We start from the raw sequence: 25,193 nt of genomic DNA on the forward strand, positions 1-25,193 counted from the left end.
GTTAACAATTGACAAGAGGAAGCAGTTAAACTCCGTGGTATCAGTTTTAGTTTTCATTCTATTGCTGTGTAGCCACAGAGGATTCATTCACACAAAACTCACGGAAACATGCAGCTGTCCCAGGCATGAAAGGTTGCACAAAGTTGCTTCAACAGCCAATCTGTCAGGTCTGGGCCTTGCTGGGGTAGGAGAGTTTGTGACATAGAGTACTGTCCTGTGGGACATCTGTACCTTCAGCCCCCCATGAGCCCTGCTCTTTAAACATTCTCAGAGTGAGGACCCCTCCTCCAGATGGTTCTTTGGAGCATCTTTAATTTCTCCCTGTTTTCCCCTGCACTGGGTCAAACACTGTGTCTCCTGTTAAGCAAATCCCTCCTTTGGCCCTGTTCCCCTTCTTTGTTTATCTATTTATTTTGCGGTGCTGGAGATCAAACCTAGGGCTTCTCTTAAAGTAGGCAAGTGCTCTACCACTGAGCTACCTCCCCACCTTCTGTTTTCCCTTTTGGGCATCTTCTTCAGACTTCTAGGCACCTCAGCTCATCGTCTGTCCTGGGCACCCCACTCCCTTAGCCTCCAGCACTCTGTTGCAATTGCTCCATTTGTTTGCTCTGCAAATATTTATCAAATGCCAATATCCAGGCGTAGTTACTAAATGCAGCTATGTTTCAGGCAGTGGCCAAAGCATTTGTACTAGCATTACCTCAATGAATCCTCACAACAACCCAAGGAGGCAGGGACTTTTATTATTCCCAGCCTTATTAGGAGGACCTTGATGTTAGAAAGGTGAGGAGATCTGCCCAAGGTCACAGGAAGGAGCTTTAAAGAAAGGAGGCAGGAAGTCTGGTTCCAAAGCCCATATTTTTATGGCTACCTGGTACTGGACTGAGGCCTTTGGGTTTTCTTTTCTTCTTCTTTTTTTTTTTTAATATAGTAGTATTCCTGCTCCCCCCACCCCCCACACTGTGGGTTTTCTTTTCAAAATATCTCTCTTGTCTTTTCCTCCCCCTTCCTGCCCAGACCTTTATCGCCTGGTGCCTGGATGTTGTAACAGCCAGTCACAAATCTGCCTGACCATAAAGGTTCCCCCTCAGCCCCAGTCCATTCTCCACACCATGTGGCCTGCCAATCTCCCTAAAACATCCTCTTCATCTTGTCATTCCTCTGCCATCAAAGAACACATAATCTCTTTGAGAAGAAGGCATGCACATATGAGCCCCTGAGATAACTCTATAATGGCGGTAAATAACAAGAACAGGGAGAACAAAAGGAACTCGAAGGTCACTTTCTGTGAATAAACTGCACAATAATAGACAGGAGTGGACAGGGCAGAAAACCTGAACTTCAGCTGAGCATTGAGCATGGACATGGAATTAGAACGGGAAAGTTTTCTAATAGAAAATGGGGGTCTTACAAGCTGGTCCCAGGCTGTCCTCTCTGCACATCCTACCCCACTTTTTAAAAAAGTATTTTTTTAGTTGTAGATGGACACAATGCCTTTTATTTATTTTTATGTGGTGTTGAAGACCGAAACCAGTGCCTCACATGTGCTAGGCAAGCACTCTACCACCAAGCTATGACCCCAGCCCACACCCTATCCTTTGAGATATTCCTACTGCTACTACTCCACAAGTTCCAATCCTAAACCAGGTATGGCTCTAAAGTGACCTCTGCCCTGTTCCCATTGAATCTCTTCTGGACTGAGTATTTTTCCCACTAGGCTTTCTTTAATGCTTACTTATGCAATTGGGGTGTGTGATCAAGACCCTAATTTGACCTTCAAAAGAAAGAGATTTTCGCTTTTTCAGAAGCAGGTTAGCAGTCATGGTTGGTAGTATACACCTACTCAGGAGGCTGAGGCAGGAGAATCCCAAATTCAAGGCCAATCTTGGCAATTAGTGAAATACCATTTCAAAAATAAAAAGGGTTGGGGCTGGGGCTGGGGCTTACTTGCCTGGCATGTGTGAGGCACTGGGTTTAATTCTGAGCACATAAAAATAAATAAAGGTCTATCACCAACTAAAAATAAATAAATAACAAGGGCTGAGGATGCAGCTCAAGGGTAGAGCACCCTGTGTAGAATCCCCATTAGCGAAATACAAAAAACAAACCAGGTTAGGGGTTAGGGTATAGTTTAGTGGAAGAGTTTTTGCTTAGCATTTGGGAGACCCTGGGTTTAATCTCCAGCACAAAAAACATAAAAAGAAAAGAAAAAGACCCCAACAACGACATCAACAAGGACAACAAGAAAAACAGAGAGTCATTAAGAGGCAGGATTTGTGGGTAGTGGTGGTACACACCTATAATTACAGTGACTCAAGAGTCTGAGGCAGGACAATCAAGTTCAAGGCCTGTCTTAGCAACTGTTGGAGACCCTCAGCAATTTAAAGCAATCCTGTTTCAAAATAAAAAATAAAAAGGGCTAGGCACATAGCTCAGTGGTAAAGTGCCCTGGAGTTCAATCCTCAGAAAAACAAAAGAGGGGGAGGTTCTTATTTTCTTCTTTATTTTTCAGTACTGGAGATTTTACTCAGAGCCTCGCATATGCTAGGCAAGTGCTCTGCCACTGAGCAATATTCCCAACAAGAGGTACAGTTTTCCCACAAGACTTAAAGACTGCAAGTAATGACCTTAATTCAATATCTTCTAGGATTGACGTTTTATTATTTGCTCTTTGTTTCCAATACAATATATAATTAAATCTTCACACAATTCTAAGGCTCTATGCTTTGTCCCATTTTGCAGATGAGTTTACTGATATTGAGTTTATGGACCCTTCCCTGAACCACACAGCTAGCAATAGAGGGCTGCTTCTAGAACCCAGGCTCGTCTCTTATATCTTTTGGGAAATATTGTTATGGGCAGGTCATTTGCTCTCCCTCCAGTTATGGATGAAAACAATGCATGGGAGAGTTTTTCTCCTTTGCCTGCACCAGCTTGTACAGTGTTCAAATGGAGTGCACCTTCAAGTGGAAACCTCTCTGGGCTTCCATCTCTAAATGAGGCAGTAGCACCAGACTGCCAAACCCTGAGCTCTCCCGGGGCTGACGTTCTGTGATTACTGAGCATTGGTGAAAGAGGGGGGGAGCTAATTGAGTGAGTTAGTAATTTGGTTGCCAAGGTAACTCTTTTCTGATTGGAAGGAAGGGATCACAGGGTTCAATGCAGACTTTGCTGGATAGGAAAGTGGTGTCTGATCTTCACTCCATGTTTCAGCTTCTGAGCTAGAAAAAGAAAGGGAAAGAGGAAAATAAAAAAGGATAAAAATTGAATCCAAATATAGTAGCATTTATTCCTAATTTAGAATGAAATCTTAGAATGGCAGACTTTGGAATCCTCTAAAATTATAAGGTGTGGCTTTTTTTTCCCCCTAAATTACTTGTTGCTTGTCAATTGACCCACATCAGCTTATTTTAAAAATGTTTTTCATTCGGTTTGTAGCTTTGGTCTTTCATCTCACCTTAGCCATTTTCTGTAGCTAGCTATCTTCATAGGATGCTGAACATTTTGTAAGAAAATGGATTTGGAACACTTGGCATTTCCTAGCTCAGTCTAGGCACCTGGGGAAGAGTTTTCCAGGGTTCCAATGGAACTACCAATTTGGGCAACTTAAAGGTGTCATTAATATTATACTGTATGTGCAGAATTGTGCAGTGAACATTGATGCTGAATCCTAAGATGGTGTCAAGTTATTGGAAAGAGGCCTCAACTGTGAGCCCATAGACCTGAATTCCAGACTCAATTTGATCTCTGATTTCATAAATGACTTTGGTGAGTCACTCTGCCCCTCTGCCCTGCCCAATTCCCCAGACTAATTTTGCATCTATAAAATGGTTTAATATGACTGGGGGTATATCTCAGTGGTGGAGCACCTGCTTAGATTCCTTGAGATCCCGAATCTAATCCCCAGCTTGTGTGTGTGCATGTGTGTGCGGCGCATGTATAAACATTCATGCACATACGCACACACACAAGCCTAATAGCTTTGAAAGATTATTTGTAAAAGTCCTGATTTTTATTCCAAAAAGGATTTTGGGGTGAATAGTAAAATTTGGCAGGAAGTTTTAGAGCTGAACAGTGACAGGATTCAGGATTTCAAGTGCCTTATACAAAGTAGGTATTGGTTTTCTCCAGTTTTCCTTTTTCAAGGATAGGACTGTACTGTGTAAACCTTAAGTTTGGCTTTAGCATTCCAGAAGCCAGCATAGTTAGTGCAGTGACATGGAATCATGGACAGTTGGGGAGGGAAAGCAAGCCCTGGGTTGCTTCTAACCCTTGACCTCTGAGATCCTTCTACAGCTAAGAATCTGAGCTAACTCAGGACCCCATGCTAGGGGTCCTGACTACTTTCTCTGCATGCGTGCCCAGAGGTAGAAGCCCACTGTATTGCTGGCAGCTCCTTTCTCAGTTTCTTTTAGAGCTTCCATAATCACTCTTCCCTTGTTGGGTAACATGAGACTGAGCACACCACAGCCCTTTCTGGGCATATAGTGGAAAATAGCTGTCTAAGTGTATTCTGGAGGTAGGTGTTCCTCAGAGACCATCAGCCCCACGTATTTGAGAATGGGACAAATGAAAACGAGTCAAAAAGGGAGATAGAAGCCAACCATGATAGTACTTGCCTGTAATCCCAGCTTGGTAGGCTGAGGGAGGAGGATCACAAGTTCAAAACCAGCCTCAGCAACTTAGCAAGACCCTAAGTCACATAGTGAGATCCTGTCTCAAAAAAAAAAAAAAAAAAAAGGGCAGGTGTGTGTGTGTGTGTGTCATAGACAATAAGAACACAACTCATAGAGTACTCTCTCTCTAGAAAACAGTTTTGGCATCTTGGCTTATACTGTTTTATGAATAACTGAGGATCCAGTTAGTTGGCCACAGAGGCTGAGCAACTTGCCCAAGATTCCCTCTCTGCTTAATAAGTGGACTTGTAACACCAGGTACCCTGTCACTCAACCTAGCTCCTTCCTTGTATTAAAGCAATGGAAGGAGAGCGGTAGAAAGGGTTGCTGTGTCACTGAAGGGCCAGAATGGTAGTAAATGTGCCAAGAGCAAAGAGGGAGGAGCCCTTTAATAAGCTCTCAGCCACTTTTCCCACCACCAGTCTTGCATCTTGAGCAGCCTCCTGACCAACAGTCCACTTAAATGACCACAGTAGAAGGAAAAAAGAAGTGATAAGCTGCTCCAGCTGCAGTGACTGGAGGATCTAACATCCTTTGCCAAAAGACAGAGGCAGCTTCATAACACGTTTGCCATCCCTAACTATTAATCCAAAAGCTGTGAGGTTTTGGTGAATGGGATTGGTCCAAAACCTGACCTCACTTTCATTTAATTTCATGCCAGCATTGATACACACCCAGCTGAGCAGACCTCAGTCTAACTAGTGAGCTGCTCAGACACAAAGGCGCTCTAATTACCATCCGCACGCCAAGCTGACAGGGATTTCAAGTGTTTTCATGTTTATGGAGATCTGAGAAGTGTGTTCTGTACAGCTTTCCCCACTGGTGGCAAGTACAAAATTAAACCAAACAAAAAAAACCAACACATTTATTCAAAACAGGTCTTTCAGTTAAGTTAAAATCCTATAATCAGGATAGCCACGATTCCAGACACTCCGGTGCGAAGTGTAGATATGTCAACAACCACATCTGGATGCTGAACAAGCCAATGACTCTTTATAAAACTAAAACAACAAAACGGTCTCAGCGCCCTCAGAGGGAGTGAACAGTATGTTCCATGCACTTCACCATGATCACAATGGCAAAGCCTGCAGCTTCTCTATTTGGAGGGTCACATTTTCTACTCGGTTTCTTTCACTTACAAAGGCGAGCACGGCTGGGGGAGGGGCAGGGGGAGGAAATCAACTCTGTCTACCCAGGGAATTGCAGCTGTTATTGCAAATGGCCCTGGAGAGCCCATTATAAGATGCTGTGTGAGGCTGTGTCCCTTGAGTGCCTGTCACGTGGTGCATTGCTAGGCCCTCGACCCGGCCCCCAGAATAGCCTGCGCCACCCGCTTGAATAGGGGAACAGAGCCGAGGGAGTGAGGAGGGACCCTGGACCACATCTCAGGACATTTTCCGTGAAAGCACGGAGCCCGAGCAGGGGCGGTGGCCACCAGCAGGAAGCACAGGCTCCCAGCACCTCTCTACTTCCCCACTCATGGTGGCGGCGGCGCGCGTGTCCTCAGGAGACTCAAGCACTTGAAAAACACTGCGCTCTCCTCCAAGCACAGGCAGACCGGGTTACCCTCCCTGCAGGAGTCCTGCAGGAGTCCCGCAACACAGTGCACGCCCAGGAAAATAGTGACCTTGAACTCTAGGAAGGACAGGCCGGCAGCAGCGAAAACACACATTAGAGAGGATCAGGTTCATTCCACGCCTCGCCTTACTCTTCCACCACCCAACACGCCCGCCGCCGCCGCCTACCATACCCGTCTGTGGCTACAGTCCTCACCCAGCACCCTGAAAACTGCAGTCGGTTGCAAAGAGAGAGCAGAGGAAAAAAAAGGTTACTCCTATTCAACCCCAAGAGAGTGTTTTCGTAGTACCACATTTTCTATATTAAAACCAATACCCCCCAAAGTCATGAGATGATATTTTAAGTGTCGTAAAATTTCGAATCCGGTTGATTGGGGTAGATTCCTGAAATTATCGTCTACTCTTGTCCCCTTCTCTCGAAGTGGATCAGGATACAGCCCTGAAAAGGTAAAGCAAGTAACTGGGACCATGCTCCCGTCGTTGTGAAGCTTGGCGATCCTGAGAAGTGTGGCCCATGGCCACGTGGTCACCCCGCTGGCCCCAGAGGCTGCGCGGAACCGCACACTGCGCAGTCGGGTCACGGGTCACGCCAAACAAAGAGTCCTACTGAGTGTGAGCTTGGGGTGTGCTCTGTAATATCTGCCTTAAATAGGGCTACTGAAATCCTGGATTGGGGCCCTCGACCTCAGTTCCCCATGAAGACATTGGCGATTTTTTGGTTCCCAGTCTTCGTTAACTTATTTTTTTTCTACTTCTGAAAGCGAGAGTTCTCCACTAGTCTGAACAGGGTCCTCCACTAGTCTGAGAAGGGTCGCAGTCCTCGAGGGAATCCCTTGTCCCATAGTCAGAGGCTGGCGCTGTGGCCACCTTGGCTGTTAGCTGCCAGGGACAAGAACGCCATCTGTGGCTCTGAGTTGCGCCCTCCTCCCGGACGCACCAGGATCACTGCAGGCCGCTCTAGGGCTTCGGGGCGAAGGGGGCTCGTGCACTGGAGCCGACAGAGGACCCAGGAGCCGGTGTTGGGGAAGCTTTGCATGTAACTGCAGACGTCGCGAATGAAGCCTCCTGACTGCCTCCTTGATGAGGTTTCCCGAGAGCACGAGCTGCTGCAGGAGTCGGTGCGGATCGTCGTCGCCAGTGCAGGTGTCGGGTTGGGACCCGCGTCGCTGCTGCAGTCGGCGGGACGCGGCAGCACTCCGTAGCCATCCTCGCCGGCACGGGCCAGTCAGAGGCTGCGGGATGCCCTGTTTGCCAGCTCCGGGAGGCCCATCAAGGCCGGGCTGAGAGGACAGTGGGGACAGCGCGCTTGGGCCTGAGGAGAGCTCCGCCACGCAATAGGGCGCAGCGCGACCTCGCACGCGACCGCGGTCCCCGAGGGCGCAGCGTAGGGCTCCTGGGGGCGCTAGCCCCCCAGCCTCGGCGGACACGGGCCGCAACAGCAGCGGAACGGCCGGGGACCGGGCCTTGTCTGCCGGCAGCGCCACTGGGGGCTGCAGCGGCGGCCCCGGGGGCACGCACCGGGAAGCCGGACTGTCGTGCGCCGCGTCCAGCTGCAGCGTTTGGCCGATCTGGGCCACCAGTCGGTCCACCTCGCCCGAGCCTTCCAGCGTCACCGACTGCTTCAGCAAGAGGAAGCTGTCGTCGTCGTCCTCCTCCTCCCCCTCCGCTTCCTCGCCGGCTTCCTCTTCCTCCTCCCTCCGGCACGGCATGGTCCCCTCCCGGGCACCGAAAGCTCTGCGGGCGTAGCTGGGGGCTCCTCTACCGGCGCGTTTGGCGGGCCGCGGCACAGGTGGGCCCGGGCCGAGGTTGAAGTCGGGGCCGGGGCCGGGGCCGGGGCCGGGGTCGAGGTGACGCGAAAGCCGGGACCGGCCAGGCGGTCGCGCCGCGCGCCTGCAGCCGGGGAGCCGGAATCCTGCCGGCTCGGGTTGATTTGTAAACAATGGATGACGTCCGCGGGCCCTACCACAGCGCCGAGCCGGGGGGCGGTGCGGTGCCCTTCGTGGGTAGGGTTCTTTTAGGGCTGGGGTCTAGAGTGAAGCCTGACTGCCTCTGCGCGCTACACCTCTGCCTCTGTTTGTGCGCGTGCAGTGGAGGGCTGATCGTGGCTCCCTCAGCTGGACGTGATTGGCATTCCAGAAGATAGACACCCTGGCGGACGCCGTTGGTTTCTTCCACACACAAGCACACACACTTCCACACACTTCCATACACTCCTCCTCTCCGTACGTCAATTCGTCTGGTTTTAGCATTTGCGCTTTTGAGGTCAGGTTGCCGGCGTCAAGGCGAGGGTGGCAAGAGAGGGAGTCAGACTAGGAGTCGGTGTGCCAATTATGGAAACGAGGCTGACAGTCACGAAAGGAGGAAGGGGACCGTGTCCTGCGATGGGGGTGGTGGAGTTGGAAATGGCAAAGAAAGGCCACAGATGAATGTTTCTTGACTGGGAGCTTGGGAGTGTGGGGGCCTGGACTGGGGTTGGCATTGCTGGAGAGGAGGAGATTGCCCGTTTTTGGAGGAGCTGTGAGCTGGAAAGTTTTTAGAAGAACGCATTAATCCAATGGGGAATATCTTTCCTGAGGGGTTAGCAAGAGAGGAAAATGATGTGTTTGGATGAAAATGAAGCCACAGGCCATCTTAACCCTTCAAGATACCGTGGTTGACTTAATGGTTAACCGAGACTTCATTTCTTTTTCCTTTTCTTTTGTTCTGGTGATTGAATCCAGAGGTGTTTTACAAGTTAATTACATTCTCAGTCCTTTTTATTTTTTATTTTTGAGACAGAGTGTAAGTAAGTTGCTTAGGGTCTCGCCAAGCTGCTGAGGCTGGCCTGGAACTTGCAATCCTCCTGCCTCAACCTCCCGAATCTCTGGGTTTATAAACGTGCACCACAGTGTCTAAGATTTCCTTTTCTTTTTTTTTTTAATGATAATTTTTAATTTATTGATTTATTGATTTTCGGTTCTAGAACAGAATCCAGGGCCTCAAGTATGGTAGGAAAGTGCTAAGTGTTTTACCAGTGAGCTATACCCCTAGCCCAAGACTTCATGCTTCAAAAGGAAAAAGGACAGAAAATAATCCTTTAATGACATGTTGTGTTGAAATCTTTAGGCCTTTATTAAAAATCCCAAATTCCCCAGACATACCTTTCAAACACCATGCTTTTAAGTATACTTGGTGGACCAGTGTAAGTAGGGGCCTAGACAGTGAGTGCCATATTACTGGACTTGCAACTACTCAGGGTACTGAACATTTAGTAGCCAGAAGGCAATATAGAAAGATCCTGTATCTAAATAAATAAATAAATAAAAGTAAGCCAGGGGAGAGAAATTTATCAGGGTGATGAAAATATTCTTTTTTTTTTTTTTTTTAATTTGCCTGGTGCTGGGGATCAAACCCAGGGCCTCATGCATGCAAGTCAATTGCTGTACTAGTGAACTATAGCCTTACCCCAGAAATATTATAAATTTCCCATTTACCAAAAAAATTGAGTGAATAATTAAAATTAAAGAATTGTATATATACATATATGTAAATTGTACATCAATAAAGTTGTTTTAGCTGGTGTGGTGGTGTACTCCTGTGGTCTCAGTAACCTGGGAGACTGAGGGAGGAGGATTGCAAGTTTGAGACCAGCCTGGACAATTTAGCAAAATCCTATCTCAAAATGATAAAAAGGGTTTGGGATTGCTGGGTATGGTGGCCCACAGCTATAATCCCAGTGGCTCAGGAGGCTGAGGCTGGAAGATCTCAAGTTCAAACCCAGTCTTAGCAATTTAGCAAGGTACTTAGCGACTCAGGGAAACCTATCTCCAAATAAAATATAAAAAAGTGCTGGGGATGTGGCTCAGTGGTTAAGCACCTCCAGGTTCAATTTCCAGTACCAAAAAAAAAAAAAAAAAAGGTTTGGGATGTAATTCATTGGCAAAATGCCCCTCAGTTCAATCTCCAGTACTAAAGAAAGAAAAAAAATTAGCCCTAAGGCAGTCATACAGAGAAGCCAACTAGGAAAGTGTGGTCTATGTGCAAGTTGTAAGGAGCTCTTTAAAATTTAAAGGGGCCCCTTTAAAAAAGAGAGGAGAGTAACATGACATAGAAAAGGAAGGGTAATAGGGGATACAGGTAAGTCGAAAACAAACATCTTGGTAGACAGTTCAAGGATGAGAAGTACAGGAGCAAACTTTAGGAAGGGGTGAGATGGAGGAAAGGGGGGGCTGGTTTATTTTTGTCAAGAGGGAGGGAACAGGGCTGGGGTTGAGGCTCAGTGGTAAAGCACTCACCTAGCACATGCAAGGCCCTGGGTTCGATCCTCAGCACCACATAAAAATAAATAAGTGAAAGAAAGGTATTGTGTCTAACTACAACTAAAAAATAAATGTTAAAAAAAAAGTGTGGAGGGAAGAATGTGAAAACAGAGGAAAAGGGATTTTGAAGAAAGTCATTGAATTTCTTTTTTTTTCTTTTTTCTTTTTTTTTTTTTTTTTGTGGTGCTGGGGATTGAATCCAGCGCCTTGTGCATGGAAGGCAAGCACTCTACCAACTGAGCTATATACCCAGCCCAAAAGTCATTGAATTTCTAAATCTAGGATATCTGGACTTTTTTGGGTTTTCATAAAAACCATCATCTCGTTTTAGTGGATTCCTTAAGATTTTCTGTATAAGAGATCACATGGCATTCACAGAAATAGTTTTGCTTCCTTTCTAGTCTGGATGCCTTTTATTTTTCTTAACTAATTGTCCTGGCTATAACCTCTAATAAAATTTGAATAGAAGTGGTAAGAGCAGACATCCTTATCTTGTTCCTGATCTTAGGGGACAGCATTGTCTTTCATATTAGGTATGGCATTAGCTGAGGATTTTCCATAGATAGATGACCTTGAATCAGGTTGAGGACATTTACTTCCATTCCCAGTTTGCTTTTCTTTTTCTCTTTTTGTCAGGAAAAATTCATCGCTTCATCTTATTTATGAATTTGTTTATTTTTCCCCATCCTGACATGTTGTTCAAGAGTATGGTCAAGCAGCTGTTTACTGATTATGATATTCAGAACCTTCAGAACTTAATTATGTAAACTTTTGAAACGGGATGGGGAGGTGAAAAAAAAATAAAATTTTAAGATGAAAATAATTATATCATTTGTGTTTTTATTCTCTGACTCAAAATTTGTCTCTTACATCATTATAGGCATGAAAAATGAAAAATAGCATAAACATTTGGAAAAATATACAACTAAACATGAACCTACCCTGAACCATGATTCTACTCCTAAATATTTATCCATATTTGTACATGGGGTCTACATCAAGGCTTGTAGGCACGTGATCACAGCAACTTTATTGATAAAAGCCAAAAAACTAGAAACAAGTGTTCACCAATAGATAAGCAACCTAAGGAACATTCATACCTTGATGATGACAGAATACAATTTAGCAAAAAAGAGTCCTGAATATTGCTATACTTAGAAATGTGGATGAAGCTCAAACCAGAATGCTGAGCAAAAGAAGCCAGAGGATAAAAGAGCACATACCATATGATTCTGCTTATATGAAGTTCTAGAACAGGCAAAGTGATTTATAATGGGAAGAAAAGCAGAAGACTGATTACATTTGGAGAGGGTGAGGCGGGTGAGATGGAAGAGGCATGAGGGAAATTAGGGGAGCTGATGGTGATATTCTATATCCAACTCTCTTGATTTGGATATAACACAGAGCCCTGTGGTAAAACTCATCACATGGTACATTTCAATACATTACAAATTTTACATGCAAAGTAAAAATTGCAAACGAATATTGAATTCTAGTTAATAGATATGCTGATGAGCTTAGAAATGAGATGATGCTTGCAATTTAGTCTGAAGTACATGAAAATGTGAAATAGATTAATACATGGATAGAAGGATGGTTAACAGGTAGATTGGTGTTAAAGCATGTATAGCAGATTATTAATATTGCAAAATGATCCATCAGTTCCACTCCTAGGGATATCCCTAAAAGAACTGAAATCACACATTTCCACAAAAATGTGTACACAAACATTGATAGCAGCGTATATTCATAATGGCCAAAAAGTGGTAACAACCCATATGTTTATCAGTTGATGAATGGATGAATAGAATGTCATATAATCATAGAGTGGATTATTAGTGAGCACAAAAAGGCAGAGAGTGTTAATCCATGGCCCAACATGGATGAACGTGCTGAATAATAGAAGCCAGGCACAAAAGCCAACATATGATCTCATTTATATGAAATGTTCAGAATAGACAAATCCATAGAGACAGAAAGTAGATTAGTGGTTGCCAGGGGATGGGAGGAGAAGGGAATTAGGACTAACTGTTAATGGGTATGGGTTTTCTTTTTGCAGTGATGAAAATATTCTGGAATTAGTGAGGATGTTTGTACCACATAATGAATCTACTAAAAATCACTGAAGTGTGTACCTTAAAATGGTGAATTTTACATTATGTGAGGTAAATCTCAACTTTTTACAAAATGTTAATGGTAGAATCTAGGTGCTGGTGGTAGGCAAGAGGGTGTTCACTGTCAAATTCTTTTAGTTTTGTCGACCATTAAGATTTTTGTAATCAAATGTTAGGATCAGCAAGCCTCAGAAGTATCAAGCCTCTTTAGGGGCATTGATACTAGCTGTTGGGAAGGGAAGAAGGGAGGAGGGGGGAGTGTCCACCTACTTCAAGGTTGGCAGGTGCACACAGGGGACTCACGTAGGCTCACACTCCAGGGGGAAGAGAATGTTGGTATCTGCTACAGTTGACTAAATTCTGTGCTATGAAGGATTTCAATCTGTATTGGGAGGATAAGACACAAATGTTGGCAAAGCCAGCAGCAGCCCTGAGTCTAGGAAGGAGCACAGCAGGTGCAGGGTGCTTCTTGGCAAGGACCCTTTTGCCTGTTAGTTACCTAGACCTGGAAGCTCTGGAGCCTGACTGGCTGGGGAGCAGGGATTTATATGGAGAATTTAAGAGATTAGGGAATTCAAACTGAGATGCTAAGAGGTGTCAATGAGGTTTTAAACACCTCTCAGTAAAGCAGCCCAGGGAGCTGTGGAAGGCAGAAGTTGAAATGTCCTGAAGCTGCTCACTGGGCAGGGAAGATAAGCAGCCACTGACTAAATAGGGTGCTAGAGCAGTTGGATCTAGAACCCAGTGGTTAAAATGTTGTGACTCCGATGCTGCAGTGTGGAGTATTTTGCCATATATGAAAAGAAAACAGACTCAAGTTTGGAGAGGTGGCTGGAGCATTGCAGCCCAGAGGTGGGAGACTTGTGCAGTGTTCTGTTGAATAATGTCCCCCAGGTTCCCATTCCTGGAGAATCTGCAAATGTGACTTTTTTAGGAAAGAGGGTCTTTGCAGAGGTAATAAAATGAAGTTGAGGTCATATTGGGTAAGAGTGGGCCCTAACGCTGAGTTGGCATGCTCATAACATGAGAACTATTTGGATATAGTGACACACCAGAAGAACACCATGTGGTGACAGAGGCAAAGATTGGATTTCTGTTGCCACCAACCAAGAACACCAAGGAAAAAGAGGCAAGGGATTATGTTTATTGTTGCAACTCAGACTGGCAGCTCCAGGACTGATAGTCTCTGTAATGGGTGTTAGGTCATGTGAGGCCCAGATCTACCCAGAGAACAGGAATCAACAGTGAAGAGATGGAAAGACAAGAGCTCAACAAATCCCTCAGGGCACATGGATCATAGGGGGGAAAGGGCCACATCACTACTATGTGAGGATGACCCACATAGGCTGAGTGCTCCCATTTCTGAGACTACGTTGCTTTTGCCAAATGGGAGCTGGTGGGACTGAAAAAACAGATGCTCAAATTCAAAGTGTGATTGGTTGTAGGTGTCAAGGAGAGACAGTCTGGAATCTGCAGAGACTTCATGACCATCTGGATGGCCTGTCACAGCTGTGCTATGGGCAAAGTTGTAAGCTAGGAAACACTCCTGGGTAACCTAATTCACTACATATTTTTTTAATTCTGGCTTTACTTATTTGAATAGGAAATACAACTACATGGTTCAAAATCCAAAAGGCAAATAGAGCATCATCTGTTGTGTGTTCTTCTTGAGGTTATTTTATGCACTTTATTCATTTATTTTCTGCCTCCTCTTGTTAAATAAGTAGAAGCTGTATGGGGGCTGCTGTTTGTCTCCCAATTACCATTCTTTCCCTTAATAACCCCAAGTTGTAGCTGCACCAGAGCCATAAGACATTTATCAACATTTTTTGCAAACAGATGTGGTCATGTGATTAAGTTCTGGCTAGTGAGAGAGATACAAGTAAAAATATTGTATGATACTTTTGGAAAGTCTCCCTATGAGGAGAGGGCAAGCCTCTCTCCTCTCTCTCTCTCTCTCTCTCTCTCTCTCTCTCTCTCTCTCTCTCTCTCTCTGGCACTGGAGATTGAACCTATGGGTGCTTTATCACTGAGTTACATCGCTAGCCCTTTTTTATTTTGAGACAGGGTCTAACTAAATTGCTTACAGTCTGGCTAGATTACTGAGACTAGACTTAAACTTGCCACCCCCTTGCCTCAGCTTCCCCAGCTGCTGGATTATAAGCATGCATTACTGCACCTGATGCCTTTCTCTTTTGTATTCACCATGTTGCCTGAATGTGGATGTGATAGAGTTCTAGTAACCATATCAGTCCATGAAGATCAGGGATGAAAGGTCAGTGAATATAAAGGATTGTCTCAAAGATACAAATACAGTCCTACACTTCCTACCTTTGAATATCTTTTATGTTGGAAAGCAATAATCTTCTATATTGTTTAGGCCAACCACAACTTTTTTTAGGTGGGGGAGGGATACTAGGGATTGAACTCAGGGGCACTGGTCCCTGAACCACATCCCAGCCGTATTTCAGAGTCTCACTGAGTTGCTTAGTGCCTTGCCTTTGCTGAGACTGGCTTTGAACTTGTAATCCTCCTGCCTCAGCCTCCAGATTAACAGGCATATGCCACTGTGCCTGGCACAACCACAACCTTTTTAACGATGATACTAACATAATCAGAAAATCTGCAAAGACAGTTTGGTGAGTACTGCTAATCAGGCTTGTGAGCAGGGCTCCAAGCAAAATAGATAATAACAGTAACTACCAAATATTGATGATTATTATGTTTTTCTTGTGGTACTGGGGATTGAATGCAGTGGTGCTCTATCATTGAAGTATGTCTTAAGCCCTTTTTTAAATTTTAAATTTTGAGACAGGGTCTCACTAACTTGCAAGACCATTCTGATTTTGTGATCCTCCAGCCTCAGCCTTCTGAGTTGCTGGGATTTCAAGCCACCATGCCAGGCAAATGTCAATTATCTTTAAAAGTTTAGTTGAAAAAAAGTTTTGATTAAGATATAATTGACTGGGCTAGGGCTGTAGCTCAGTGGCAGAGCGCTTGCCTAGCTTGTGTGAGGCACTGGGGTTCGATCCTCAGCACCACATAAAAATAAACAAATAAAATACAGCTACAAAATTTTTTTAAAAAATGATATAATGGACATATCATAAAATTCACCCATCTAAAATGTACAGTTCAATAACTTTTAGATATTTGCAGAGTTGGGCAACCATTACTGTAATCGTAATCTAATTTGAGAACTTTTGTATCACCCCAAAAGGAAACTTTGTGCCCACTAGCTATATATTAGGTATTTATTCTATTCCTGGAAACCTGAAGAGTGCTTTACAGAGATTATTTACTTCAGTCTTCCAGTAACCTCTGAGTTTGGTTTTATCCCCTTTTCATAAATAAGAAAAACCCTGAAGTAAACCTGCCCAAGATGACACAAACTCCTAGTGCCAGAGCCAGGATTCAACTCAGCTTTGTTTTGTTTTTTAAGAGCCTGGATCTCACCCAATTGAGTCAAATGTGTGAAAGATGATATATCATGAGCTTTGCAATGTTTTGAACAACCAATAAAAAAAATATAGACAGTAAAAATAAAAAAAAATTGTACTTTACTTTTAAAGCAGATAAAAGTAATAAAAATGTGCTGCATTTTTTTCTAATATAGAAGAGGATATCGAGGAAGTAATTTATTCCTTTTTCTTATAGAAATAATAACCTTTTTGTGATTTTTATGTATTTTTAACCATACTTAGGATGATTGTTTTGTTTTGTTTTCTGAAATTATCTTCAGAGCATGTGAGACAAAATTTGTATCTATGGAGACTGGATCTCACTACGTTGCCCAGGCTGGCCCTGAACTCCTGCCTCAGGCTCCAAGTACCTGGGACTACAGGTGTGTACCACCTGGCCATACTAAACCCAGTTTTGATTGATGTCAAAGCCTGTCCTTCTCTAAGGACCACTCAGATTTCCTAGGCTTTGGAAGCTGGTCTTTTAAGCTCTGCCTTGTTCTTACTCCCCAAGGCCTGTGGATTATTTCTGTTAGTGTGTCGGGCAGCATCTGTGGTCCAATTGCTGATGCCCTTCACTTTTCCTCGTCCAACCTCTGGAAGCCTGTGTCTGGGCCTCTGCCTCTTTCTCTTTAGTCCACTCTCCTGACAGATACTTCATGATGCCTAGCTGTGCTCAGGTTACCCCTACCCCAGGTCCATACTGCCTCCTGAGCAAAGTCCTCAGCTCCTCAACACAACATCCAGATGCTCAGAGGCCCTGCCCTGCTCCACTTATGCAACTTCATTTTGTCTTCTACCCTTGCCCAAGCCCACTGCTCCTGACACAACGGACCCTTGCCAGCTTCCAGGTGTATCTTCCATGTTCCTGATCTTCATGTGGAGAATCCCCTGCACCAGACTCCACCTGCCTAAATCTTACCCACTCCAGCTACAAATGACCTCCAATGACTCTGTCTCTGCTCTTGCCAACAGGCAGTGCTTCCTCCTTTCAGTCTCTGCATCCCACTCCATTCAGTTCCCCCAGCTGGGCTCTGACACATTCTTGCTTTCTGTAATAACTTGGGCTGGGCTGGACTGCAGGGCCCTTGATTGCAGATGCAGGGCTGTCTGAGTCGCTGGGCCCGAGTGGCTTGCCCACCCTGTAGCCAATGTTGGGTCAGATCCACAAAAAAGAGAGGCTAAGGGCAGGGAAACAGAGGGGCCCTAAAGAGATGCTGGGTACATCAAGACAAAAACATGTCCAGGGGTTGTGGCTCAGAGGTAGAACACTCGCCTAGCATGTGTGAGGCACTGGGTTCGATCCTCAGCACCACACAACAATAAAATATGTGTCCTGGCTGGGTTGGATGTGGTGGTGCATGCCTGTAACTCCAGTGACTTGGGAGGCTGAGGCAGGAGGATCACAAGTTTGAGGACTGTCTCAGCAACTTAAACCCTGTATCAAAAATAAACAAACAAACAAACAAACAAATAAGTAATAAATACATAGGTCTGGGGATACAGCTCAATAGTAAATCACCCCGGGTTTAAATCCTAATATCCCCTGCCCCCCCAAAAGTAAACTGGGACACAAAGATAGAGCCCCTAGAAGGTTTCTATGTTTCCTAATCCAAACTATTGTGTGAAATTATGTTAACTAGGTGACAGGCTTTTATTTCACAACAAAAAATGGTCCTTTAAATCCAGATGTTCCAGAAGAGGTACTCTTGCACTTAATTCACACTAAAGTGTAAACGCAGGAGCAAGGCAGCTTTTATTTTTATTTTTGTAGTTGTGGATGGACAGCATGCCTTTATTTTGTTTATTTTTATGTGGTGCTGAGGATTGAACCCCGTGCCTCACATGTGCAAGGCAAGCGCTCTGCCACTGAGCTACAGCCCCAGCCCTTCTCAGTACTTTTTAATTTTTTATTTTCAGACGGTCTCACTGAGTTGCTATAGATGGCCTCAAACTTGTGATCCTCTTGCCTCAGCCTCCCCAGTCACTGGGATTACAGGTATATGCCACTGTGGCTTATTTATTTGATTTTTTTGTGGTATTGGTTTGAAGACAGAGACTTTTTTTTTTTTAATTAGAGCTTTATAATTATACATGCTAGTTGGGTTCATCCTGACAAAATCATAAATGCACAGAATTCGATTTCAGTTTGTGGCTCCCCCTTTTCTTTTCCATTCTCCTTCCCTCCCTTGTTCTCCTTCCTCTACTCTGCTAGTCTTCCTTTTGCTCATCATTTATTTATATTTGATTGCTGAAACCAGAGACTCTTGGTCACTAAGCTATATCCCCAACCCTTTAAAAAAATATTTTTAAATTTGTTTTTGCTTTTGTGCTATGCTGGAGCAGTCCTGGAGGTCGGACCTAGGTCCGTGCACAGCTGGGCGAGTGCTCCACCCCTAGCCCCGATGTCTTTTATTTTGAGACAGGGTCTCACTAACTTGCTCAGGCTGGCCTTTTCTTGCCATCCTCCTGCCTTAGTCTCACTGAATCACTGGGATTGCAGGCCTGTGCCACCATGCCCAGCTGAATCCATCATTTTTAACTGTACAGAATTGGGTAACCTTCCCTTTGCTCCACAGAGTTCCCATCCTCAATCAGTTCCTGTGGCCAGTCTTGGAGAGGATTTCACAGCGAGGCAGGAGACAGAGTTTTCTTTTCTTTTTTTTCTGCACATGGAATTATGTAGATGTTAGCATCTCAAGTGTGCCTGAAAAAGATAGAAGACCAGAATGAACAGGTGCCTGTGGATATCCAATGAGACCAAGTATCATAGGTTGGATCTGGAATGTTCTCCAAAGGCTCATGTGTTGAACGCTTGGTCCACAAGGCAGTAATGTTCAGAGGTGGGGATTTGGGGAAGTGATTGGATCCCGAGGGCTCTGACCTCATCAATGAGCTAATCAATCAATGGGTTTGTGGTTGAACAGACTTTTGGGAATGTGGTGGAAGCTGTAAGAGGTGGGGACTGGTTGGAGGAAGAGGGTCAATGGGGGTGTGTCCTGGGAAGGTAGATCTTGTTTTAGATTCCTTCCTCTCTCTCTCGCTCTGCTTTCTGGTCACCATGAAGAGAGCAGCGTTGCTTTATCACACCCTTCCTGCCATGGTGTTCTGCCTCACCCCAAACCCACATCAATGGGGCCAAGGGACCGTGGACTGAAACCACTGAAGCTGTGAGCCCAAATCAATCTTTCCTCCTCCAAATTGATTTTCACAGTGATGGCCTCAAACTTGTGATCCTCCTGCCTTAGCTTCCCCAGTCACTGGGATTATAGGCATGTGTTGCTGGGAAGGCATGTACACCTGGGAAGCAAAAGATTGGGAATGATTTACCTCCTTCCAACAAATCTAGCTCCTGATTCTGTTAGGCAAAGCTAGTTTCCAGTGCTTGCAATCCTGACTGACAGAAACCTAAATGTTCAACCAAAGGGGATGATTTCAATAAAGGGGACACCCGTAATGTGGAACACTGTGCAGAAGTCAAAAGAATGTCAGATCCGTGCGTACTGACCTGGAAAGGTCTTTGACAAATGCATGAGGACAGTGGTACAGTGCATTACCTTTATCTAAAACTTAAAAAAACAAAATTATATAATTCTGGATGTCTGTGTGTGTTACCATAAGAATGAAATGCCACAGGAGAAGGACTTAGCCTTGCTCTTGATATATCTGCAGGTCTTGAACAATACCTGTCACATAATAGACACTAATATTTGTAGAGTGAATGTATTGTATAGAAAAAGCTCTGAAAGATACATTTCAAATAGAAAATAGTCATTTCTTAAAGTAGAGACCAGAATACAGAAGTGGTAGATGAGAGAATTTTATTTCTATTATTTGAATTTTTTTTCTTAAGGAAAATATCTTACAATGTTATTTGTATTATTTGTATAGTTCAACAATATAAAAAGAGCTAAATATTGACAGGTGATGGGAAAACTCCTAGAATGACATTTCAAAGATTGTATCATGATAAATACCAATTAAATGGCAAAGAAAGGGCAGGGGAATAGGTATTCCAGGTGGGGAAGTAATATTTTGGTTGGACTGCTGGCTATTTTGATTTTTTAAAAAATATATTTTAAAAATATCTTTGTTTTATTTATTTTTTATGTGGTGCTGAGGATCGAACCCAGTGCCTTACACATGAGAGGCAAGAGCTCTACCACTGAGCCACCACCCCAGCCCTGGCTACTTTAAGTTTTGAGATAGAGTTTGACTTTGTTGCCCTGACTGGCCTCAAAGCCTGGGCTCAGGCCATCCTCCTGCTTCAACCTACTAAGTAACTGGCACTACAGGCTTATACCATTGTACCTAGCTATTGTTGGCTTATTTTTTTATTTTTATTTTTTTGGTACTGGGGATCAAACTCAGGGGCACGCAACCACTGAATCACATCCCAGCCTATTTTGTATTTTATTTAGAGACAGGGTCTCACTGAGTTCCTTAGTGCCTTTCTTTTGCTGAGGCTGGCTTTAAACTTGTGATCCTTCTGCCTTAGCCTCTGGAACTGTTGGGATTATAAGCATCTGGCTATTGTTGGATATTTTGATAACAGAACAACATCATATTTTTTTTGGGGGGGTGGTACCAGGTATTGAACTCAGGCACCTGGCCACTGAACCACATCCCCAGCTCTATTTCGTATTTTATTTAGAGACAGGGTCTCACTGAGTTGCTTAGTTCTTGTCTTTTGTTGAGGCTGGCTTTGAACTTGTGATCCTCCCGTCTCAGCCTCCTGAGCCACTGGGATTATAGACGTGTGCCACCATGCCCAGTAGCATCACATTTTTATTTTTATTTATTTTTGTACTAGGGATTGAACCCAGAGGTGTTTTACCACTGAGATATAGCCCCAGCACACACACACCCCTTTTTTCTTTTTTCTTTTGAGACAGGGCCTCACTAAGTTGTTGAGGCTGGCCTTGAAACTGGTAACCTCCTACCTCAGTCTCCTGAGTTGCTAGGATTATAAGGCATGTGCCATAGACTTTTGGTTTTAAAAAATGCTTGTAGGGCTGTCTGTGCATGGTGGTGCACGCCTGTAATCCCAGAGGCTGGGGAGGCTGAGACAGGAGGATCGAAAGTTTAAAGCCAGCCTCAGCAAAAGTGAGACTCTAAGCAACTCAGTGAGACCCTGTCTCTAAATAAAATACAAAATAGGGCTGGGGCTATGGCTCAGTGGTTGAGTGCCCCTGAGTTCAACCAGTACAAAAAAAAAAAAAAAATTGTAGGGCTAGAGATATTGTTCAGTTGATAGAGTGCTTACCTCCCATGCACAAGACCCTGGGTTCAATCCTCAGCACCACACAAACACACACACACACACAAACACACACACACACAAAAAAAAAAAAAAAAAAAAGAAGGAAATCATCCTACTACTCATCAGACTCAATATTGACACAAAGTTCAGAAACACACTTGATGCTTTTATATTGTGATAAGGGCATCAAAATGTCCTGCTTTAATTTAAGAGGGAACAAGAACAAAAGTGGAGGTGGGAAGGATGCCTCCCAAGACTGAAGTCCTCTGCCTTGACTGAGGGTGAAGTTAGAGCCTGGGTTCACAGGCTGAGCCCCTTGTCTTTCTTTCTTTCCATCTTGTTCCTTTTTTTATAAAAACTTCCTTCCACATTCCGCCTTTCTTACCCTCCGCTGTCTTCCATTTTATGAGTTCATTTTGTCTCCCTGAAACTATTATAACTCCTTGAGGGCTGGGCTCACTTCTCTGTGACCTTTTGTTCAGCTGGGCTGCCGGATGCCTTTACTGACTTGTCTGAATTCTGCTGGATTGCCACCCTTATCACCAGGCTGACATTCCGTACCTGGATAGAGGAAAGATGACTCAGGGGAGTCGTGACACCTTCCAGAAACAAGGTGTGCAGGCGTGTCAGCTGAGCGCATATTTCCACGGCACTCAGCAATAATATTTGCTTTGAATCAGAAGTCACAGTGCAACAGTTGGTTTTGAGGAGAAACACACCCCTCACAAAAGTAACTGATTAAACTGTAACTACCGTGTAATCTATGCTCCTTATCACACAGCAGGGGGAGAGGTGTGTTCTCCAGGAGGCGGTGTGGCATCAATATTCTCCATGTTATCTTGCATGTTTATCTAGTCTCACTACGTGCCAAGACACTGTGCTACTATGTGGCTTTTCAGAGATTTTTCCCATTTAATTTTCAGAACTATCCTGTGAGAATTATTATTATCCTATTTTACAGAAGAGGAAATTCGATCAGAATGTTGAGTAACCTGTCGGAGCTCATACAGCTACAAGTGATGGACCTGGGATTTGAACCTGGGCTCCTAACTCCAGAGTCCACCTTTAAACCATTTCCCCCCATATTGTACAAAACTGTGATTTTTCATCAAAGGAGATGAACCAGAAATATAGTCCCATGGTTTTCTTTCTAGTTGTGGTGGTAACACTTTAAAGTTTTCAATGTTTTTTCTTTTGTGGAATCATCCATTTAATCCAATCAATCATGTTCTGGGTCCTGGAACAAAACTTAAGACTTTTTGGGGAAGGGCAGAATTTGAAGTGTGTGTGTATGTGTGTGTGTGTGTTTGTGTACGTGTTACAGAATCCAGGAGCATTCTGCCTGTGAGTTACATCCCTAGTCCTTTTTATTTTATTTTGAAATAAGGTTTCACTAAGCTGCTGAAGCTGACCTTAACCTTGGATTCTCCTACCTCAGCCTCCTGAGTTGCTGGGATTGCAGGCATGTGCTGGGCCTGGTTTAGGTTTGTTTATATCAGCCTTGACACAGGCTGGATTTTCCAACACTGTCTGGGGTTTAATGAAAAATTTTACCAATAGTGGTGTGCACCTGCAATCCCAGCCACTCGTGAGGTTGAGGCAGGAGGATTGAAAATTTGAGGTCAGCCCGGGCCACATAGAAGACTCCCAACTGAAAAACAAAAACAAAAACACCTCCAAAAAAGGAAAAACAAAACAACAAAAAACAAAACAAAAGAAAGAACAAAGTTCTCCAAAGGGCAAATGGCTGGTGGTATAGCTCAGTGGTGGAGGGCTTGCCCCTGGGTTTGAGTCCCCACACCACCAAAAAAGGAGAAGGAGAAGCAAGAGGAAGAGAAGAAGAAAATGTCGAGATGTATGTTGTATGTCTGTTGAATTTTATGTTTGTGTTTTTTTTTTTAGTTGTAGATGGACAGCATGCCTTAATTTTATTTGTCTATTTTTATGTAGTGCTAAGGATCAAACCTAGTGCCTCACATGTGCTAGGCAAACCTTTGCCACTGAGCTACAACTCCAGCCCCTTATGTTTCTTTTCATGTATTTACTCAATAAAGATGATTTGTTAGTAGTAATACTAAATGTATTTTATTTTGATACATTTATCAAACTTTTTTTTTTTTGTGTGTGTGGTACTGAGGATTGAATGCAAGGCCTTGTGTGTGCCAAGCGCTCTACCACTGAACTACACTCTAAGCCTTTTTAAAATTTTATTTTAAAACAGTCTCAATAAGTTGTTCAGGCTGGCCTTGAACTTGTGATCCTCCTGCCTCAGCCTTCCAGCTCTGAGATTTCAGGTGTGCACCACTGTGCCCAGCTTCAAATTTTAATATAAAGTCATCAATTGAAAAAATCAATTAGGACATGTGATTCAATTTTTAAATTTGGATAATATAGTCTGAGTATTCGTTTAGATTAATTTGGTAAGTATCTACAGAACAGCCATTGTGTACCAGACACCATGGAAAGAAAACTAGATGTAGTTTCTGCCCAGTTGAGGCAGGAAGTCTGGCTGGGAAAGTTCACATGAAATCAATAATCACACAAACAGGGCTGGGGTTGTGGCTCAGCGGTGGAGCACTTGCCTAGTATGTGCAAGGCCCTGGGTTCGATCCTCGACACCACATAAAAATAAACAAAATAAAGGTATTGTGTACAACTACAACTGAAAAAACAATTAAAAAAATCACACAAACAAATACGTAAGTTGATAAGAGCTATGAAGAAAGAAGAATTTATGAAAATTGAGAGTTGGAAACTGATTTCCATATTGGGGCTATAGAAAGCCTCTGAACCAGTGACATTTACTCCGAGACCTAAAAGATGGTAAAGCGAAAATGGGACAGTCAGATAAAAACAACACAAGAAAAGGCCCTGAAGCAAGGTAGAATTTGTTGAAATATTAAAAAATGTTGGGGGTTGGGGCTGTAGCTCAGTGTTAGAGCATTCACCTAGCATGTGTGAGGCCCTGGGTTGGATCCTCCTCACCACACAAAAAATAAATAAATAAAATAAAGGTATTGTGTCCATCTACAACTAAAAAAAAAAAAAAAAAAATTCTTAAAAAAAAATAAAACTAAGCTAGGTGTGGTGGCTTAGGCCTGTAATCCCAGCAGCTTGGGAGGCTGAGATAGGAGGATCACAAATTCAAAGCCAATCTCAGCAATGGCAAGCTGCTAAGCAACTCAGTGAGACCTTGTCTCTAAATAAAATACAAAATAGGGCAGGGGTTGTGGCTCAGTGGTAGAGTACCCCCGAGTTCAACCCCTGTACCAAACCAACCAAACAAACAAATAAAAATCCCTAAAATGTGTGGTGTCACCATGGGCAAAAGATGTGACTTATGCAGTCAAGGGGGAGAAATAAAAAATGTCCATATTCTTCTGCCCTTATTTGCTTTATTCACTCAAATCACTCAATACAATTTTACCCTATAGATTCTTAATCAAGAAAATGACAATCCTTAATGCTGGGCACAGCATGGACATAATCAATTCACAGCAAAGAATTCTAGATTAATTCTAAGCACTGCAAACACACTTAATCATGACAGGCTCATGACAGACATTCCCTCTGCATGCTAAAGTCTCAAGCCTTAGGCTCTAAGTCCAGCAGATGGACATTTACTCAGACCAAGATCAGGTAAGGAACCAAGGCAGGCTTCTCTTGGGGTGGAGCTGACAGCCAGTTGAGGTGGTGGGGAGAAGTCGTGGCTCTCACCAGGGTCAAGATGTGGCTATAGAGTTTGAGTGCTGTGAGGAAGATGTGAGGATCAGGCAAATGATAAGAGTAGGGATGTCCATCCAG

At 43.9% G+C, this 25,193-nt stretch overlaps 1 protein-coding gene across 1 annotated transcript; it reads right to left on the reverse strand.

The window, feature by feature from the left end:
• Window positions 1-5,525: 5,525 nt before the first annotated feature.
• Window positions 5,526-8,365, reverse strand: Frat1 (FRAT regulator of Wnt signaling pathway 1). Its single transcript, XM_005343042.5, has one exon. The coding sequence runs from the start codon at window positions 7,960-7,962 to the stop codon at window positions 7,129-7,131; it is 834 nt and encodes a 277-aa protein (XP_005343099.2). The 5' UTR covers window positions 7,963-8,365; the 3' UTR covers window positions 5,526-7,128.
• Window positions 8,366-25,193: the final 16,828 nt, after the last annotated feature.

The sequence above is a fragment of the Ictidomys tridecemlineatus genome, chromosome 1 (assembly GCF_052094955.1).
Source record: "Ictidomys tridecemlineatus isolate mIctTri1 chromosome 1, mIctTri1.hap1, whole genome shotgun sequence".
NCBI lineage: Eukaryota > Metazoa > Chordata > Mammalia > Rodentia > Sciuridae > Ictidomys > Ictidomys tridecemlineatus.